General features: G+C 40.2%; 2 protein-coding genes across 6 annotated transcripts in view; both read left to right on the forward strand.

The window, feature by feature from the left end:
* Positions 1–7,383, forward strand: part of lrch4 (leucine-rich repeats and calponin homology (CH) domain containing 4) — a 48,497-nt gene extending 41,114 nt beyond the window's left edge. For 2 of the 3 annotated variants that reach the window (XM_030723248.1, XM_030723249.1), the window contains exons 17-18: positions 351–428; positions 745–4,976. In XM_030723248.1, coding sequence (XP_030579108.1) covers positions 351–428; positions 745–978 — 312 coding nt within the window. In that variant the 3' untranslated portion in view covers positions 979–4,976. Of the gene's footprint in view, positions 1–350; positions 429–744; positions 4,977–7,088 lie in introns of those variants that run through there. The other variant, XM_030723250.1, reaches the window with a different exon arrangement.
* Positions 7,384–10,697: 3,314 nt separating this feature from the next.
* LOC115775772 (uncharacterized) lies at positions 10,698–18,298 on the forward strand. 3 transcript variants are annotated; one of them, XM_030723304.1, is made up of 16 exons: positions 10,698–10,943; positions 12,324–12,468; positions 12,547–12,729; positions 12,819–13,067; positions 14,236–14,367; positions 14,834–14,997; positions 15,459–15,570; positions 15,645–15,669; positions 15,833–16,013; positions 16,094–16,183; positions 16,274–16,360; positions 16,525–16,584; positions 16,780–16,818; positions 16,922–17,109; positions 17,412–17,573; positions 17,709–18,298. In XM_030723304.1, the coding sequence occupies exons 1-9, from the start codon at positions 10,828–10,830 to the stop codon at positions 15,958–15,960; spliced, it is 1,254 nt and encodes a 417-aa protein (XP_030579164.1). In that variant the 5' UTR covers positions 10,698–10,827; the 3' UTR covers positions 15,961–16,013; positions 16,094–16,183; positions 16,274–16,360; positions 16,525–16,584; positions 16,780–16,818; positions 16,922–17,109; positions 17,412–17,573; positions 17,709–18,298. The 3 variants fall into 3 exon arrangements, with proteins under 3 accessions (XP_030579164.1, XP_030579166.1, XP_030579167.1); XM_030723306.1 differs by lacking the exons at positions 16,094–16,183; positions 16,274–16,360; positions 16,525–16,584; ... (2 more) ...; positions 17,412–17,573; positions 17,709–18,298 and having other exon boundaries at positions 15,645–15,725; positions 15,833–15,963; XM_030723307.1 differs by lacking the exons at positions 15,833–16,013; positions 16,094–16,183; positions 16,274–16,360; ... (3 more) ...; positions 17,412–17,573; positions 17,709–18,298 and adding an exon at positions 15,167–15,296 and having other exon boundaries at positions 15,645–15,659.
* Positions 18,299–19,585: the final 1,287 nt, after the last annotated feature.

The following is a 19,585-nucleotide window of genomic DNA, read 5'->3' on the forward strand; positions in this document are numbered from 1 at the left end:
TGTAGGCAGTTTTCCTTCTCACTGTGTGATCACATTCCCTCACTTCTGTCATACCACCTTAAATTTCTTTTCCTTTTTTAAAACATTCATTCATCCTTTTTTAAAATGATGACTCATGTAGTTTGTCAGAAATGTAGAAATGTGTGTGTACCAGCGTTCAGAAAATAAATGGAGGCTTGCTGGTTAGCACTGTTACCTCACAGCAAGAAGGTTCTAGGCTCAGTTCCACGTTGGCCCGGGCCTTTCTGTGTGGAGTTTGCATGTTCTCCCTGTGTTTGTGTGGTTTTTTTTTCTGGTTACAAGTCCCAGTGTTTTCACCTAAACGTGGCTGTGTGATATTTTGTTTTCAGCCAAAACTGAGCCCGGCAAAGTGTCGACTTAATGTGGAAAACTTCATCGCTGCCTGTCGCAAGCTGGGAGTCCCTGAGGTAAAGACAGCTTAACCTGAGCCCCCTGTTGTTTCTTGATGATGCATGCTTTGAAACAAAAATGAAAATATGAGTGGTAGATAAAAAGAGCCTTACATGGACTGTGAGCTCAGTTGTGTTGCCGTTTCCTTATGTATACTGTCACAATGGCAGTGCTTTGTCCTAAATTGGATACGAGTTTAATCAAGTCCACGTCTGCTTTTTGCTATCTGCACTGTGTCTTGTCCTTTTCTTATGTCCTTGTTTTAACAATATAACTACTCATGTTTTCTTTGTGCGCGTGTGTGTGCGTGTGTGTATGTCCTCTCCTGCCCAGACTGAAGTGTGTATGTGCTCTGATGTGCTTCTGTGTAAGCTGCCCAATGTGCTGCGCTGTGTGACAGCCCTGCTGGCCATGGAGGGGGAGGAGATGGTGAAGGACCAGTCCCACTGCCACTCCTCACCTGCGGCTTCATCATTGTCCACCTCGCTGCTGTCTGCAGACTTCCTGCTCTTCTACTGTGCAGCCATGGCGCTGCTCTACATCCTCTGCTGCTACCTGCTCCCCTAAAGCAGCAACATAGTGCTTGTTAACCTGTTACACACATACAAAACACACAGAGAAATCACTTAAACGGTGTGTGTTCAGTGTGAGAGTCTGTGTCTGTGCTCCTCAGCTGCACCGAGCGGATGTAAATAAACATGTTTAAGAAACAGAAAGTGTTCCACTGAAGGACGAGCTGTATGTGGGCAGATAAACAGTGAAATGCCTCAGCTTAGCTTAGCATTCCTTTGGAGCAGTTTGGAGGAGATGGCACAGTTGCTTGGTCTCATTGGTTGAAGTATAAATACATAGAAGTGAGTCCCCATTGCACACTATATCATCCATACATGCATGCATACATCTGTGTACCTGGTGTAAACATGATGACTCTTCAGTTTTGAATGCTATTATCACAGCATAAAAATGCACATGAATACGTGTGAATATGTGCTTTATAAATATAGCTGAACTTAAAGCTTCGGCCCTTGGCTTTCCATTGTAAACCAACAGATTCATTACGTGATGCCATTGTGCGGTAGCTTCAACTGTGAGTTGTGTTTACACAACAAGGCCACCAAGGTCATGCAAACTCATCTGCTGACTCAACAAAAGTGCTCCAATTCCTTCTGAATGTCAAAGCCTTTGACTTTATTGATGATAATCCGTCTGTTGAAGAATCAGGCACCCCAAAAGTTCCTGAAGTTCCTCTGGAGGTTCATGGAAAGCTGAGCTGTTCCATTGGAAACGAGTAGAAGAACTGAGTTTCTGTGTTTTTCACTGAGAAAGAAAGAAGGCGGTTCTGTTTGTGACAATGAACTCTGGGAATGAGACACAGTCGGGCTGGTTTTTATAAACTCCTGAGGGAAACAGACCAATTGTCACAGTCTGACTTCTGTGTGTTTGTAAATCTCAGGTTAGTTAAGTCGCTCACTGAATATCCTGGAAGAATGTTGTAGGTAAATGGAACGGCTCCTTGGAGATGTTTTATTTAGTTCTGCTCATGAATTGAGGCTGTTTTTGTGTATAGAAGATTAGAAGGATGCAGGCAGAGGGAGAGAGAGGAGTTGTTGGGCCTGAACTGTGAATGTGATATTTTTAGCCTTGTGACAGATGAAAGTTATTATGCTTATTTCTAGCTGCATATTTTTATTGTTGGACTCTACTAGAGTTGCTTTGCATGATTCTTAGTTCAAAATCCTTATTTATCCTATACTGGGCCTTAATGCTGCCCCCTGAGTTTCTCTTTTAAGATCATCCTTGCTCTAAACCAGCGTCAATCTGATTGGCTGCACTTCACAGGTGGTTTGAGCAGCAGGTGGCTGGAGCTGTGTCTGAGAACACTATAAAGGATACCTGCTTTCTTTGACCGCAAAGAGTAGAAACACTGATGCTTTTGGCTCATATGCTGACCTCATTATTTAATATGAGCATCCACCACTAGGACATATACATATGGCATAAAATAATAATGTTTCCCCATAACATTTAAACGCTGATCCTGCATAATGTGAGCAGGTGAAACGGTGCCTGTTATTGAAACTGACAACTTGTTTTTCTCTGTAACTGGGAGCAGCAGGGGGTAATGTCAGTGCATCAGTCTCAGACTGAAGGTACAAACCCCTCCAGGAGGGTGTGTGTGTGTGTGTGTGTGTGTGTGTGTGTAGTCTTTTTGTTGTTGCTGTTACTGTCACTGGTCTATTTGACCAGCTGATTGTATAAATGTAAACAGGTAATTAAGTTATTGCTTTATTTATTTTGTGTTCTGTTCTGTTTGGTTCTTGTTGTTTCTGTGGTAAAACAGCAGAAGCTAAAACAAGTCAGTGTCTTTACCAGCAGTTTTAAAGCTTTGTGAAGTCGGTGTGTTTAAATCACTCACACAGGTAAATTAGTGTTGAATGATTGAGAGTTAAAATAACGCTGAAGTTTCTTAATTAATTTGTAGTGACAGATGTGATTCCCTCAAAGTCGTGTTGAGCAGGTCGGTGAACATTTTTCAGCCTCTGCTGTTTCTACACTCTGCCTCCGGCTCGCTGCTCACAGAGGAGCAAACCAAAAAGCCTGGAAACTCATTAACACGCTTATCTAAGCCATGTAGGGTTAAAGTGGCTGATATCAGCAGTTGGATTTGGGGGATTCAGGCTGCTAAAGTTGAGAGCAGTAAGAGTTTGTGGACATGAACAACATTCAGAACACTACAGCTGAAACAAAGTGTACCCAGTTGTGCCTGCGCTGCCTACATGCAGGGTTCCATATCCAGCTTCACCCGTTACAGCCAGCAGCTGAATACTATTTGGTCTTTTAAATAATGATGATGAGCATGTTATGTTTCACATCAGCTCTGAAATATTTTCCTTAACTTGCGCTGTGAGTAGTCAGTGTAATTGGACAGGAGAAGGACTCCAGCTGTTCATATGGAACCCAAATATAGTGAAGTGCATTGCAACAATAGTCCTAAAAAACTTTTTGACCTTTTGGCTTCATACGTGCCAACATTCAGATGTCCTTAATAAAGCCAACATGTTTCTTTCATGTCATTATAAGCACAATTAAAAGTCCTTCTATTTCATTCACTTTTCACAACTTTGCTGTTACATTATGTCCCCAAGAAATGTATCCAGTTGGCTCCATGATCACAAGGAAAATAAAGCCAACCTATATACCAGAGCTAACTATTATATAGCAGTAAACTAACACATCCTCCTATTTGGCTTAACCAAACTGTGCACGCACACAAGGCAGTTAGCTGCCAAGTAAGTTAGTTTTTCCATAAGCAGAGACTGTTTTATTTGTTCCAGTTTAGAAATAAATGCTGCCACAGGAACTTTACAGCCTGAATAAGCTGGTCTAAGCAGTCAGTAAAGCAGGTGGGATGCACTGCCCTTTGTAAGCTGAATAAAAGGAGACGTCTCTGTGCTGTAACAAGCAGGCGTTTGTTGGTTTCTTCATGATGACTGGCACCGGTGCTCTATATAACAGGAACAAACTGCTAAAATGAAACTATGCAGTTTAAGGCCCGTCTGTTGTTTTAGCTTTAGCTTTACCTAAAGGCTGACTTTAGCGTGACGGCTGAGTGATACGTGTGTGTTTTGTGAGCAGGCTGATGAGATGACATCAGACCAGCACACATGTAGAAAAATCTATTTGTGTGTAGAGCAATGTGTAGTGTGGACCTTCTGGCTCACAGGGATTACTTTTACACAACTTCACTGCTTTTATTTGAGGCTTTTCCCACATTTCATTTGCACCTCTGATATTGCAACCTTACATGGGTCAGCTGGAAATTATTTACATAAATTATTGGCTCGTATATATTTTACACACTGTATTCAGGATTATCTCAAATTTATTTAATGTGAAACACATTTGGGCACCCGAATTAGAAGCCATGGCTGTAAATTTTCAGTGTAGTTTTTAATTACTTAATTTACCACCTATGTGACAAACTTCTAAACACTAGAGAACTCCCACTTTGTGGATTTGTGATTTCATTTGGAGAGCTCATGGAGCTGTAGAAGAAAAATGTTAATGCTGTAAACTTTTTTAGCATACAGAAGACTAGCATTCAAGCATGCTTTTTTGGGTCTAGAATTAGGTGTAAATAATGATTTTTAGATGTTTCTATTCTTTAAAGATCACTTCTGGTGTGCCCCCCTGTGAACTGCAGAGAATTTAAATACGGTGGGATTAACGGCAAGTTGAGCGGCTTTCTGAAGTTGGGTCTGGTTTATAGATGGTTGGTTTTTGTCTGTCAGTTTCATGCTGAGAGTTAAAATGCCCACAGTAAAAACCTCCCCACTCATGACTGACAGTTTTTTATTAGCCTTCTGTTAAAGCGGGATACATGCTGTTTCAGTTCAGATGTATATTTTCTAAGTGAGACTTGGCTTAGACCAAGATATATTCTTAAAAGATAGTGAAACCAAAATACTGTTGTATTTATATTTATATAATACCTTTTACTGTTAATAATTTGAGTTCATATAAATCTATATGTTTTTGTTTTTCCCTGTTGTAATTAAATGATTAAAAATTGAACTTTTACCATTTGGTGTCTGTCTGCTGTTTGTTTGCTTGCCTGCTGTTGTGCTTTCCTGCAGCTGCATTAGTGTCTTATTTTGTGAAGCTTACAGCTGTGTCGACCTCAGCTCATAAAATTGGCTTTGTCGTTCTTTGTCTTGAATTTTTATTTTTTCCTCCAATCATCCAAGACAGAGGGAATCGTACTCTAGCCTGACAAACCATCAAGCTAATATGCAAATTAGTCTATAATACTGACACAATAGCAAATTTAAAAAAAAAAAAAAAAAAAAAACCTCCAGTATCAGCAGTAGCCATCATGGTTTGCTCCAAACTGCCTCTGTAAAGTGAGTGTTTCAAACCCACCCTATATTAAATGACTGGGATTGGTCCTGACCAAGATAAGCAAGGTGGCGGTATGCTCAAACAGAATGGAGTTAAGGTTATGTTAATTATTAATTTGTATTGTGTCATTTTTTAATTTTTTTTGGATCATAGTTGGGATTTAAATTTGGTCATTTGGAGTCAGAGGTAAATCATTTTTCTACATGGAGGTTATAATTATTCCATATTTAGTAGATTAGATTCCAAATAAGGGATAAGATTCATTTTGTGGTACAAAGTTATACAGTAGCAGTCAGAGGTTTGGACATATTCTGAGTAAATATTCCTAGATAAACGTTCCTGTTTGACTTTAAAAGCAAGCTGGGCATGTGATTTTTGTTCCTGGCTGTCTTATTAATAGGAAATAAAATACCAGATTGAATTCATACCCTGATGCAAGTATGCCAAAGAAATGTAATAAATCCACAGTGTGGGGAAGGCTGCTGATTGGATCTGAAATATAGACGCAAGTCATCTGCATATAATGATACCCTGTAAGTAGTTTGTTTATGTCAGTCCTAAAACCAACAGCTGGAAGCTCAATTGCAGTACTGAGGGGGTTGAAAATGTTATCCTGATCCATTTATGGAAGGTTGGTCTAAACCAGTGGTTCTCAAATCCAGTCCTCGTGGTCCAGTGTCCTGCAGGTTTTAGATGTGTCTCTGCTACAACACACCTGAGTCAAATATAGACGTCATTAGCAGGACTCTGGAGAACTTGAGTGCATACTGAGGAGGTAATTCGGCCATTTGATTCAGGTGTGTTGGATCAGGGACACATCAAAAACCTGCAGGACACCGGCGCTCGAGGCCTGGATTTGAGAACCACTGGTCTAAACTCAGTTTTCTAAAACTCTTCATAGCTCAGTGAAACAGTAACTTTGAGCTAAAGTTTGGAATTGAAAGAAAAAGATAATGTTCAGTAGTTTCCATGTTGCTGACCATTGATTAAGCCTGACTGGGCTTGAATGTTTTTGTTACAGCTCTTTGGTAAGTATTTTGTAATCACCAAACAGAAGGCTGTTTAATAACTCCAAAACTGCAGCTTCAGAAATGATCGGTGCCATTTCTTACTAGAGAACATTTTTGTTTTGTTAGGTCTTTTGTTACACAGATTCAGGAGTTGTGAGCTCCATACAGCTGCACAACTGTCAGGTGTTCATGTGTGGACATACATACATATGTATGTACTGTAACTGTTATTTGTAGTCACTGCAGCAACCTGCAGTATGTTGTTTAGTATAATATGCTGTCTATTGCTGTAGATTTGATATCTTTATTACAAAAATTTAAATTGTACAATATCAAACGTAGAAAACCTAGTCAGAAATCATTTAGTTGTTTGGCTACTCTGACTAAAGGCCCTGGATTTTTTCCATGTCTAATTGGCTACATTGGAATTTTTCTCCCAGACTTCAAGTGGAAAATTGTAACACACCACAATATGTTTAAGAAGAAGTTTCTTGTGCTACTAGTACAGCCATTCAAATCTGATCAATCTACAATCATAGTCCTGATGGAGCAGACTTTTAATAATAAGCTATATTTCCAAGCTTAGACTTATGTTTCTATTTTAGTTATATTTGCAATATTATTAAAATAAGTTTTATAACTGGAGATACCGAGTTATTTTGGTAATATTTTATATATATTAGTAAGTGACTGCTTCTTGGTGAAAACTCAAAAATGTATTTTCCTTACTTGGATCTACTTCCTCCTTTCTCCATCCCCTCCCAGGATTCTCTGTGTTCCCCTCAGCTCATCATGGAGGATGAGGGCCTGAGCCGGCTGGCCCAGACTGTCCAGATGTTGGTCGATCAGGCAGACCAGCGAACGTCTGTGGCTGCAAGCTCAAAGCAGTCGTAGCACTGTAGATTTATCAGTGTTGCACCAACAAATATCTCAGGGCCAAGGTTTTATTTTTACATGCTTCACATTTGATCTCTTTATAACTTCACAAAAATCACATTCTGTCCATTTTCCAAATATCATAAACAAGGTAATGGTTCAAATAAATCTGTAAATGATTCAAGGTCTGGTCTGCTTTTATGTATCATTTTAGAAAATTTGTGGTATCAGGTTCCTTTATTTGTACCTGTTGTTAGATTTGGTATGCAGGAGGTAAGTTATCATGCTCACATTTTCAGAACAAACAGGTGAGCATAACAGGCGCACAGCGTAATAAACAAATAAGAAAATACACAGCATCATGTCAGTTATCATCTGAGTGATGGCTCAGGGAACAAAATAGTTTTTATACTTTGATGTTCTGCACTTTGAGACTACATGCCTTCATCCAGAAAGAGGAAACTGACCCAGCCAGCTGCTCTGTCTGACTGAGAGGGATGCTGAGTTCAGCTCAACAATTTGATTAAAAGAGTTCCTGTTCCTTACAGATTCATATTCAAACCGTGGCACACACAAAAAGGACCTAACAATCTCAATAAAAGCATAATAACAGAATTATCCTGGCTTTGTTAATGTGTTTAAAAAAGTTTCCTCTAATGTGACACATGCCCTCTTTTTTTTTTTTTTGCACACTGTTTGCCTCAGAGTTCAGATTTGCATCAAAATTGTTCCAAGATATTTATGAGACTCGACACCATCTAACTGCGGATGTGATGTCTTGTGTATGAGTATGTTTTTTAAAATCGCTCTCATTTTACATATTTAATTGAAGATAGGATTCATCACATCATTTAACTAAATCCTCGAGGGCTGCACTGTGGTTGGTCTGTTTCTGGAGCCGACCAACAAAAACAGAGTCATCGCCATAGTTTAAAATGTTACTGTTTGCACATCTGCTCTAACACAAAGTACTGTACAAAAGTCTCGAGCCATCCCATTCTTATGTGAGGAAAATGGGAAACAGGTGCAACGATTTACTGAAATGTGCAAACACAGATGGACAGTATATAAGGCGAAAACAGAGTATGTACATTTCTGATGAGCTTGAAAGTCAGTATTTGGTGAGACCACTTTTATTTAGCCTGAACCCACATCGGCAAGCTTTCTGTAATTTCTTGAAGTCATGCAAGCTTCTTGAAGCACATTTCAAAGTTCTTCATTGGATGTTGTCTGGCTTTTGCTCCATTTTCTGTCAAGATATTGTTGGAATATGGCTTCCCCTGATAGCAGTTTCCAGTGATTTCAGTCTTATGCAATTGGTCATACCTCAGTACTTTTCCCATTTCCCTGACTGGCTTCTTGACAGCCGCCACTCCACTGAGACTATTCCTGATGAGCAATCAGTAGATGGATCAACTGAAGGGCAAGATGCATCTCTCAGATCACACGTCAAGTCTTTGCTGGATGCAGGGCTGGACTGGGACAAAAAATCGGCCCTGGCATTTTTGGCTTAGACCGGCCCGCAACTATGTCTTAAAAGCATTTGACACTGTCTTACTCTTATTCAATGTGAGCATACCTTTTACTAGTAATACTTTTATACTTTTTTACACTTACTTTAGTAATGCTTAAATTGCAAAGCTCTTACTTATCGTTTAAAATCTGTTATTTCACCTGTTTGAGTGCTTTTAAAAACATGTTTAACCAGCATAGAGGCTGAAAATTCAAACTACTGTGCAGCCTTTCAGCACACCTTTAATACCTTCATGCAGATCATCTGTGTTACACACACTCTTATATTTGATTCTAAATCGCTTAATTCATTCTCTAACAATCTTATACATTTGAATTATGATTGTTCATTCAGCACCAAGCTTAGGCTAGCGGGCAATCAAGATCTCAACTCACTTGACAATACTTTGCAATGGAAACCAGAAGGCCTCGAGTGCTAATCAGCCCCCCTGCTCGGGCTACGGGCAATGCAGGCAGTCGTCCGGGGCCCCGTTTTAAAGGGCACGATCCACCGATCGCAACGAGCCCACCCGTGCCTCTCTAGCCCGCTCCCACACTCCTCTGTGAGGCCAAATGTGACCCTAAGGTTGTTTGGGAAAGGGGCATAAAGTGGTACATAAGGGGCACCTCCAATACTTTTCAATGGAAACAGAAGGCCTTGAGTACTAATTAGCCCCCCAGCTCGGGCTACGGGTGACGCAGCCCCTCGTGTGGGGCATCGTTTTAAAGAGCATGATCCAGCGATCATAAGGTGCCCACCCTTACCTCTCTAACTCTCTCCTGAAAGGAACTAGTCAAGGGAAGGACCTAGAGACCTGCGCTTTGACAGGCCCATAGCGGCTTGGGAAGAGGTTCACCACTGCGAGTATGGTCCCGATAGGCCCTAGGGTTGCCGAGTTATGCTTAGCCAAATTTTCATTTTTTCGACCTTTTGTTACTTTACTTTTTTGACATTTTGTTTAACCCTCTTAATTGGAGGGGAAGGCGAAATGTCAAAAAAAGGAACTTAAAGGGCCAAATTATATGTTATTTTTGACATCAATTCGCGGACCGGAAGTGGGCGGGGCCGGAAGCGGCCCGCGGACCGCAAGTTTGGAGACCCCTGTCCGGTAAGTTTGTTTTGTTTTATGCCTTCAAAAATCCCACTTATGCACAGGTCTGTAGCTGCTATTGTTTTTAAGCTGTGCGCTTTAGAAGTTTGTCACACAGTGTGTCTGCTGGCTACAAGAACAGCTGCTGTATTTTAAGGGAGAGCAAAGATAACTTCACTCAGATGGAGAAAGATGTAAGAAAGAGGTAGAAACGTCCTCCAAGGAGCTACTTTTACTTTCTTACTTGGAGTAGATTTCAGAGCCTGTACTTTTTTACTTTTACTTGAGTACAGAAGTTTTACCAGAGTAGTTTTTAACACAAGTACTTGTACTTCTACTTAAGTACAAAATGTCAGTACTTTGGCCACCACTGCAAACTTGTGACCTCTCTCTCTCTCTCTCTCGCTCTCTCTCTCTCTCTCACAAAGTGTACTGTAGGCCATGTCTGCTCTGAAGACCAAGTCTCGTGTGTGGTCTGTCACACAGTTGTTGGCAACCTGGGCATACACCCATAAAGTCAAACACCCTGAGGAGTGTAAAATTTTGATCCATTTGTGCAAAGGGCGGATAAATGCGAGGTGTTGCCCTTGCTCCATTCCCGGGTGCAATTATGTACCTGGGAAACATTTGGACCGGTGTTACGTCGAGTTGCGTTTCCCCATCAGATACCGTTCCCCCTGTGTTAAACTAGGGGAACGCATCCTGACAGCCATCAGATACCGTTCCCCCAGTTTATTACAGGGGGAACGGTATCTGATGGTTTTTAAGGTGCCATTAGGATACGTTCCCCCTGTAATATACTGGGGGAAAGGTATCTGATGGCTGTAATTTGGCCATCAGGAAAAGTTCCCTCAGATTAACACAGGGGGAACGGTATCTGATGGGGAAACGCGACTCGACGTGACACCGGCACATTGACCGCTCCCACATAGAGCTCTCTGCAAAAGCAAAGAATCACTTTTTAAAGCATGCAAAGATGTTACAAGCTCTGATAAGAGCTTCGCCAAACCAATCCTCAACCTCCCATGGTCACAACTTTGGACCTGGAAGAGATACCGGTTCCCGAATATGACACAACAGAACCCCAGCAGGAGCCTGGGCCCGTCTGTGGGACGGAATCTTGTGTTGAACTTTTTAACAGGTAACATTTTGTGTCACCGTTGTGCATTCTGCTCTTACTTTGAATGTGTGTTTTTGCTTGACTTCTGTGTTTCCTGGGTGGTTTCTGTTTTCAGGGTTTCCGTGGGGTGGTAAAAGGTAGTAAAAGGTAACAAACAGAATTTGACTTGGTAGTAAATTCATCACCCCTTCTATATATTTCGACTTTTCCATTGATGCAGACTTTTTGTTTTAAGTTCGTTTAACTATAAAATCTATATAAAAATATAACGTTGATTGATTCGATTGGTTCCGCTGTCTGATCTGCTGTGCGCATGCGCAGTGTTGCAACCGCCTAATGCAGGGGTAGGGAACTCCAGGCCTCGAGAGCCGGTGTCCTGCAGGTTTTAGATGTGTCCCTGATCCAGCACACCTGAATCACATATAGAAGTCATTAGCAGGACTCTGGAGAACTTGACTGCAGACTGAGGAGGTAATTCAGTCATTTGAGTCAGGTGTGCTGGATCAGGGACACATCTAAAACCTGCAGGACACCGGCTCTCGAGGCCTGGAGTTCCCTACCCCTGGCCTAATGTGTCGAGACTACAGCGAGTCATTTTGCGCCTCGTCATGGGAAAATGTAAGTTTTCACAGCTTTGGCTCGATGACCCGGCATTCAAAGACTGGCTTAAGCCGGTCATGTGAAATGATCAAAAGGTGTTTTGTAAAGTGTGCAGAAAAAATATAAATTTGACCCAGAACGGTGTGACGGCGATCAAATCACACCGAGCATCCGCCGTTCACCGGCAGCGGATTCGCGTGGGGAGCAGATCCCTATTTTGGTTTTTGGTGCTACACAAAGCACTGCGACTGCAACCTCAAGGTCAGCTATGAGCATCGCCGTCACACCTCAGCAGCAAACCAGTATTCCAATATTCTGTTGGAAAATATTCTATTGGAAAATAAATTATCGGCTTGTGAAACTTAAATTTCATTGCATTTTGTTTTAATTCTTTCAAAAACAAATTTCCTGAGTCTTCTTGAAATGCGTTTAGAACATTAATGTGTATGAGGTCTCAGTCAAGACAAAGTCAAAGTTGCACCTTCAGGTAAGTGGGATAAAGTTTTGTCTTTGGTGAGAGATGGGTCATCATCTTACATGGCTTAGTGCTGTGAATCCACCGCTACCCCAAAAAAGGCTGCTGCTCGATTTCGTGCTGGTAGTAAAAATATTGTAGAGGTAGTAAAAATAGGTAGTAAAAGGTAGTAAATTGAACTCCAGGATTCCTGTATAAACCCTGTGTTTTATTTTGATATCACAGCTTGGAAATACGGCTCACTTCTTGGACTGAATAGAAATGTGACTTCAAAGTATTGTTGTAAGAATCGTTTTATTCTGTCTTCATTTCGTTCTCCGACAAAGCAAAGAGCTGCGGGCCGTGAAAACAGAAAACAAGCGTCTGCTTGAGAGGATCACCGACCTACAGCGGAGCTTAGGTGTGTGCAAGAGGGTGGCGGCGGGGCTGCACAAGGAACCCTCTGTGTTGGCTCAGCCAGTTCTTCATCCGGTAAGTCTACTGTATGATTTGCGTGTTTCCTGGTTGCTGTGCTTGTGGCTTTCTTGAATTAACCCTATTCTGTGACAGGTGCGAAGGCGGGTGGCGGAGGCTGACTCCAGAAAAACAACCACCCGCTACCTCTTGTATGGGTACCTGGCCGCGTACTGGGCCTGTATGAGCGGCCACAGGCCCAGCGTCTTCACTAATATGAAGGAGGACGAGGTTGTCGCCTCGGAGAAAAAACTGACAGACCAGGGAGTCCTCATTAGGGTAAGTTCACTGCCACTCACAGAGGCTGCCCTGTGGCCGCAGACAGCAGTGAAATAGACACCATTTCCCTTGCTTCTCCATTGCAACAGGTGGCTGACCACAAGACCACCGTCAGGTTCGGGGAGGCGAACCTGGCTGTGACTCGTGCTGAATTTGACTGGATCAGGCGTCTTCTGGCTATAAAGCGTACCATGAGGTCCAGAAATCGCTCCGTCCTGTTCACTCTGGGCAAGCATCCTTTCAAAAACGTGAACAGGTACCTCCAGATGGCGTGGGACGAAATGGGCCTAAAGGGGGAAATTAACTTCACCCTCATCAGGACGGCCCTGGCAGATGGAGTGAGTGCATCATCTTATCTTCTTCACACAGGATATTCATACATTACACTTTAAAACAATCCTAACTCATTTGCCCCGTTCAGGCCAAGGCCAAATTTTATAAGATGATTAAAAATAATCAAAAGGGTGGAAATGTAATGGAAAATTTGTTTTTGAACTCAAATAACCTCTGTGTACTTCTTTGGTATGTAATTGTAATTTCATAGGAATGGGTGTTATTCTGTGCTTCGGTCAATGCTGGTGCAAAGGCTGTTCATGCTGTATTGATCCCTTTGCAAAGGTTATATTCTTACTTTCAATAAATCATCAGAAAATCAGTTTGGTTTCAGAGCTCATCAATTGTTGGAAAAACAATCTGACATTTCCTGAGGTAATGTTAAACAATTTCAACCTGATATTTGAGCAATAATTCTGTTTCTGCTATATCAGAGATTGTTATAAATTGCTGTTTCTGTAACAAAAATGAGATTTTCCTTCCTTCATTCAAGAGCAGGTAATGTCAGCAGTTCATCAAGCAAATGAGGACAAAAGATTGTGATTCCAAAGTAGAACATAATTCTGATCATACAGCTTAACAAGAATCACAACATTTCTGTGTATTTAAATATGTTTCAGACTGAAGAGTCCTAGTTTTCTGCACAATTCACAGTCATGCTCTCATATTAACTGGAGTGGATTTATGGTCATCATTCTCGGAGGCGTTCTCAAATGATTTCCATAATGTAATACTAATTAATCATGCATATTGTTACTGCCTGTTTCACTATAGTTGTTTGTGTTTATATAACAAAACAGAAAATTTCTGCTATAATAATATTGCAGTTTTCAACATAAGTTTACAGTTAATTGTGGATTTAAAATTTGATTGGTTACTCAAAAATATTCAAATATAGAGACTAGTTTGGCACACAGAACAAAAGTGTAAAGCATTGCCTTTACTTTATTTCCTTGGTGGTGTTGCTTATATTAACAGTTATGGCAGCTGCTCAATGTCATAGTTGCATATTGATCATATTAACCAAACCATTAAAGCATTATTATCTTGGTAAGACAGTTGACGATTTTTTAAATGGTCTTTAATATTCTGCTGCTTGGGTTTCGCTTGTAAATGTAGCTTTTTATCTGAGAAATGAAACATTTTCAAGCACTTTTACCGTTTCTACTGTAGGTTAACATGCTGTACAGGGACCTGGAGGGAGAGTCAATTTCCCAGTTTGGTCACTACCTCTCCAGACGCAGAAGCTTAACTGGTCGTTGTAGCCTATTTGATGATGGGGCAGTATGCCCAGCATGTCCAAAGGTTGGAACTGTTTATAGAAATTCATATCATAATTTGAAAAGTATTCATATAAAGGGTGGGGGTGGCTGTAGCTCAGTAGGTAGAGCAGGTCACCTACTGATCGGAAGGTCAGCGGCTCGATTCCTGGCTACTCCAGGCTACATGCCAATGTATCCTTGGGCAAGATACTTAACCCCAAGTTGCTCTCCAACGCAACCGTCGGAGTATGAATGTGTGTGAATGTTAGATAATAAAAAAGCACTTAGGTTAATTATTCATGGAAGTGCTTGTATGAATGGGTGTGTATGGGTAAATGCAAACGTGTTGTATAAGCGCTTTGAGTGCTCAGACTGAGTAGAAAAGCGCTATATAAGAACTAGTCCATTTTCTGATCCCATCCAAATTCTACACAATCCCCTCATTTGACGATTTGCTTCCATCAGTGACAAATCAGAAGCATCATTGATTCTGAATGTTTCTGTTTCAGACTAATGGCACAACGATCGTGACCATGGATGCCAACTTTGGCCTGGTAAGAAAACAGAGTGCTGGAACGAGTGTGGCTGAACCCTTGCATGGGAACAGCATGTTTGTGAATGACGCAGATGTAGAGGAATATCATCACATCCTGATAGCTCCAAACCAGCTGAGGTGAGTAAATCTTGAATATAACATTTAAAATCTGTCTGTTTGTGAAAAGAGAGAGATTTCTGCATGTGCACATGTGGAGTAGAAGTTTCTTTGAGATAATCTGTATCTTATAACAATAATTATAACTTGACGGAGGACATATATTTCTTTTTTTTAATTCGGACTGTAGCAACTTCAAAGCTGGAAATTTACTTCGGTCCCAAAGCCAGCAAAAGAAAACTAGATGTAACTGGAATATTTGGAGCTGCATGTTGTCATGAAATACCATTAATGTTTTTGAACATGACTCATGGAGAACGGTGAGTTTATTAATCAATGCTGAAGTCAATGACCTATTGTCAAACATGTTAAATCCCCAAATGTTTCCCAAAATTGTTATTCTGGTTTAATTTTCGCTTTTTAAATGGCAACCATTAGGATGGTCAAAGACTCATTTTTGTTTGTGCTGTTTTTAAAAACAGGCCAGCATATCCAATGTATATCATCAGTGAGCTGGTGAAAAGATACCAGAGCAAGAACATCCATCTGCATTTCATATACAACATTGCATGTGTGCTGTCCTCGCATATGCATGTGAGTATCTTCTTTACAGTATGGCACAAGGAAAACAAAATGTTACTAATAACACACTGTTTTGTGTTCATCAGAAAAACGGAGAAGGAGTACCACAAGGTATTTCCCTGGTTGTACCAGCATTTCATGTTTATGGGCATAAACTGCAGTGCTAGGTATTAACATGTCATCCTACGTCCATACACATACATTATTCACTTCATACGCTGAAACTGCTGTACAGTATACAGCCATGCACTATGAGAGTGTCTGTTAATCACAGATCATGTACAGCACACGAAGGCTTCATGGGTTCGGACTAACAGATGGAGAAGGCACGGAGAGGTTACGGTCCTTTCTGAGAAGATTTTCACGAGTCACAAAAGAGATGACTCCATCCCATCGGCTTGACCTTCTGACTGATGCACTGTTGCATTATGGGAGGAGAAAATCAGCAGATTTAGGTGAATATATTTCTGTATTTGCTGTTAAAATGAGCTGACTACTAACGACTCAAACTGAGACAAACTGTCAATTCTTATAGAAGTGCAGCTCCTTCAGAGATGGGACAGAGCTGAGAAGGTCACCAGTCTTGCTGAGGAGGAGATTTCTGCAGTCCTGAAAGAGGCAGCAGGTGAGCCTGCTTTTACAGAATATGTTTCTAGTTGTAAGTATGTCTTACTGAGTGATTTATTTCACTTTTTGTCCCCTGTCTTTGTCCAAGTCTGTATTTCAGAACAAGACATAGGACAGTGGATGGACAGGGAGACAGAAGTTGCCAAACATCCACTTTTGAAAACAAGACCAAAAGGTGCTGATTTAGCATGAATTATTTGTTTGCATTAAAAGATAATCAAAGATTCAAGATGGAACTATGTGAAAGCTCTTCAGTGATTCTTATACTTTTATCACATACTTTTTACTGTACAGCAGTGTTTTACTTGCTTAAATTATGCATTGTTCCCTTTTCTTTAGACACTGTTCCAAAATGAAGAGGAATTATATCATGAAGCTGATGGAATTCAACCAGCGCAGGTAGATCACATTTCTACTGAAGTTACTCCAACACCTATGCATAGTTTCTATTGAAATTTCTATTTTATTCTATTAAAATTTCACAATTTATAGTTCACATTCTAGAACTTTAATATACAAGTTTGAAGTTGTGCGAACTTATATGGACTATACGACCCTAAAATGTCAGTTTTTCATGTGCATTTTCAAATATAGATCCCTGGCCCAGGATTCACCCACTGCAGATGAGACACAGTAAGTTAGCTGTGTTGATGTGTATCATTCCAAGTGACACAAAGGGTACCGCCATTGGAAACAGCACCACGATGTTTCGTTTTTTTGTGCTTATTGTGTTTAGGTTGGGGAGCGCTCTTCAAAATATTGAAAAACAATATCATATTACAAGAAGATGGAGTCATTCAGATTTGATTTTCCACTCAACACTGAGAGAGCTTGACCAGGAAGTCAGAGGTCAGCTGATACTGCGAGCACGAAATGAAGCAATGGAGAGGGTCACTCTGCTCAACCTCAAAAGAAAATATCCTGGTACACTTACTTCATTTTGCTTTTGTTTATATTTGTTTTGGACATTATAATGATGTGTCTTTTGTTATTGACAGGAACACATTGTTTTCCTTCTCACACAGAGAAATGTGTTTCCTGTGTTAATAAAAATATCTGGGTGTCATATTCACCTAAAACAGTTCTCAGTGGATTGGCCGGTCTATAAACTTGCGTTATCTGGGCCTTTTATTATGCAAGACACAGAGCTGTGTCAATTTAAAGTATTGTGGGTTTTTGTTTTTGGGTCTCTGTAAATGTCATTATTTTTTTATACTTTGTTACAGATGGACAGGAATTGCTATAAGGCTGTGCCAGCAAATAAACAGCTGCAACAGGAGACTGAAGAAGATGGTAATGGAGGACAACAGTCTGCAGTGGCCACCTCAGACCACCATCTTCCCATCACAAGTAGAGTTTCAAGATGTCTGTGATGTCTCTTTGCCCTTGTACGCATGCCTTGATGAACAAATGTGTATATTTCAAATGCTGGTGTCCAGTCAATTTATAATTACTTTTTACATTCTGTTATTTGTGCTACTTTGTTGTACTAAAGTGTTCGTTTTCTTCCTAATTTCTTTCAGACAGAAGAAGGCAGTATTCCAAGGGCCCTGAAAAGGCGAGCCATTGATGCGTTGCATTTAAAGACCAGAGCAGCTGAGGAAAAGCTCCAGCTTCAGCGGGAGATGGACAGTGTCATTCAACACCTCCACCAGCAACATGCTTACTTGCATTCATCGATAAACAACACTAAGGATCCCGGCTCCAAAGCTGCTCTTGTTCACAACATTATGCTGTTGGAAAGGAAACTGTATAATGCTATGATGATGTTTCAGCATCATATTCCAGCTGTTGCTCCTCCTTCACATGCTTACGTGACACAGTCTAATTCTCTGTCTCAGAAAGTCATCTGATCTGAAGGTTTTACTGTACTGTGATCATGACAATGATGATGACAATGATGATGAAGACTATATTGTCAATGGTGGTGGTGATGACAGTTATGTTAATTAATAGTGAATATTGTCATGATAATGACGATCTTGTGCCTAAGTAATGCCATGTTCAGACAGCAGAAACTCCACTGATGCAGGTCTACAGAACTTGCATTTGGTCTATTTTGTGTTAGCAGGGTGACAGCTGCTCATGTCTAAAAGACATCTGTTTGATTTCACTGGCCACAGTTATAAATGCATTTGTTGTATTTGACAAATAAATAATGCAACAAGCTATATTGTGGTGTCAGTGTTTTATGGGAGAAACATGAATGTGAATTTGATGTTAATATAGTTGTACTTCAAATCACTGAAGATGTACAGTGTAGTTTTCTTTTTTGATATAGTGGACTTGTAGTAAATTTGTAACAGTTAAATTTGACATTAATGGTCACATTGCATAAAAACCTGCCTAACATATATTGAGGTAGATGGAGTTGGTAGGTATGGTTGGCATGCAGTGGGTTATGGTGAGTCCTGTACGTGAAACGTAGAATTTACTGGACTAATTGGCATATGAAAAAGTTGCCATATGACAACACGTGACCTTTAAATGAGCTGCCTGGGATTGAGATGTTGTGCTAATCGTTATTAATTAAGCATAACCAAAGTCATTTCTTTATTATTGATCATTATCAATCGGTGTTAATAGCAGCAGAAAGTTAAGAATTCAATACTGATGTAATGAGTGGACAGAATGAGTAATATAATATTATGTTTTACTGACAAAAAAAATTATCCCATTTCACGTGAACTGCAAATCTGACTATGAAGAAGACAGAAATATGATCATTCATGAGTGATGATGACGACACTCCTCACTCACTGCAGACAGTCCGGTTCTGTTCTTGCAACACAAGCTGCTCATACAGGAGCTTTGCTGATCGTTCTTGAGGTACACATGAAGTAATTCATGCTTTTCATGAATGAATTCACATATTAATTCATGTTAATTTTTTTTTTCTTTTTTTAAATTTAACCTTTATTTATACAGGTAATCCCGTTGAGACTCAGTGTCTCATTTGCAAGTGAGACCTGATTCCAAAACATAATAAATTTACAATAATAAAATAATACAATAAATAGTAAGTAAAATTCATGCTAATTCTTGTAGCCTTGCTGTGACGTTTTTTAGTTTGTTTTTCCCTGAAATGAAGATGCCGACGCTTTGAGGTTTTTACCACCAGAAGGGGCGATTTACCTTCTCTTAATGGAAGCAAGGATTACAACTGCAAACGTTTTGAATGGCCTAATAAATAGTACTGGTTTCACTAATTCTAGAAAGTTTTTAAAGAAACTAAAAGCAAAATCATTAAATGTACATTTATTTAAGTACTGCTTTTATTTCGTGGTACTTTTTACTTTGTCTCCATTAGATTTCAAGAGAATAGAGTACCTTTACACTCCACTCCACATCAGGATTTCTCACTAAAAGCTTATTAACTCATTCAACAACATCATTAAAA

This window comes from Archocentrus centrarchus, unplaced genomic scaffold (assembly GCF_007364275.1).
Source record: "Archocentrus centrarchus isolate MPI-CPG fArcCen1 unplaced genomic scaffold, fArcCen1 scaffold_24_ctg1, whole genome shotgun sequence".
Lineage (NCBI taxonomy): Eukaryota > Metazoa > Chordata > Actinopteri > Cichliformes > Cichlidae > Archocentrus > Archocentrus centrarchus.

What these genes read in the sequence shown, in the direction of transcription:
- LOC115775772 (XM_030723304.1), top strand. Translation starts at nt 10,828, where the DNA reads ATGGTCACAACTTTGGACCTGGAAGAGATACCGGTTCCCGAATATGAC. An exon ending in ATAGCTCCAAACCAGCTGAG is followed by an intron (nt 14,998 to 15,458) that starts GTGAGTAAATCT and finishes TTTTAAAAACAG; the next exon opens with GCCAGCATATCCAATGTATA. An exon ending in CGGAGAAGGAGTACCACAAG is followed by an intron (nt 15,670 to 15,832) that starts GTATTTCCCTGG and finishes TGTTAATCACAG; the next exon opens with ATCATGTACAGCACACGAAG.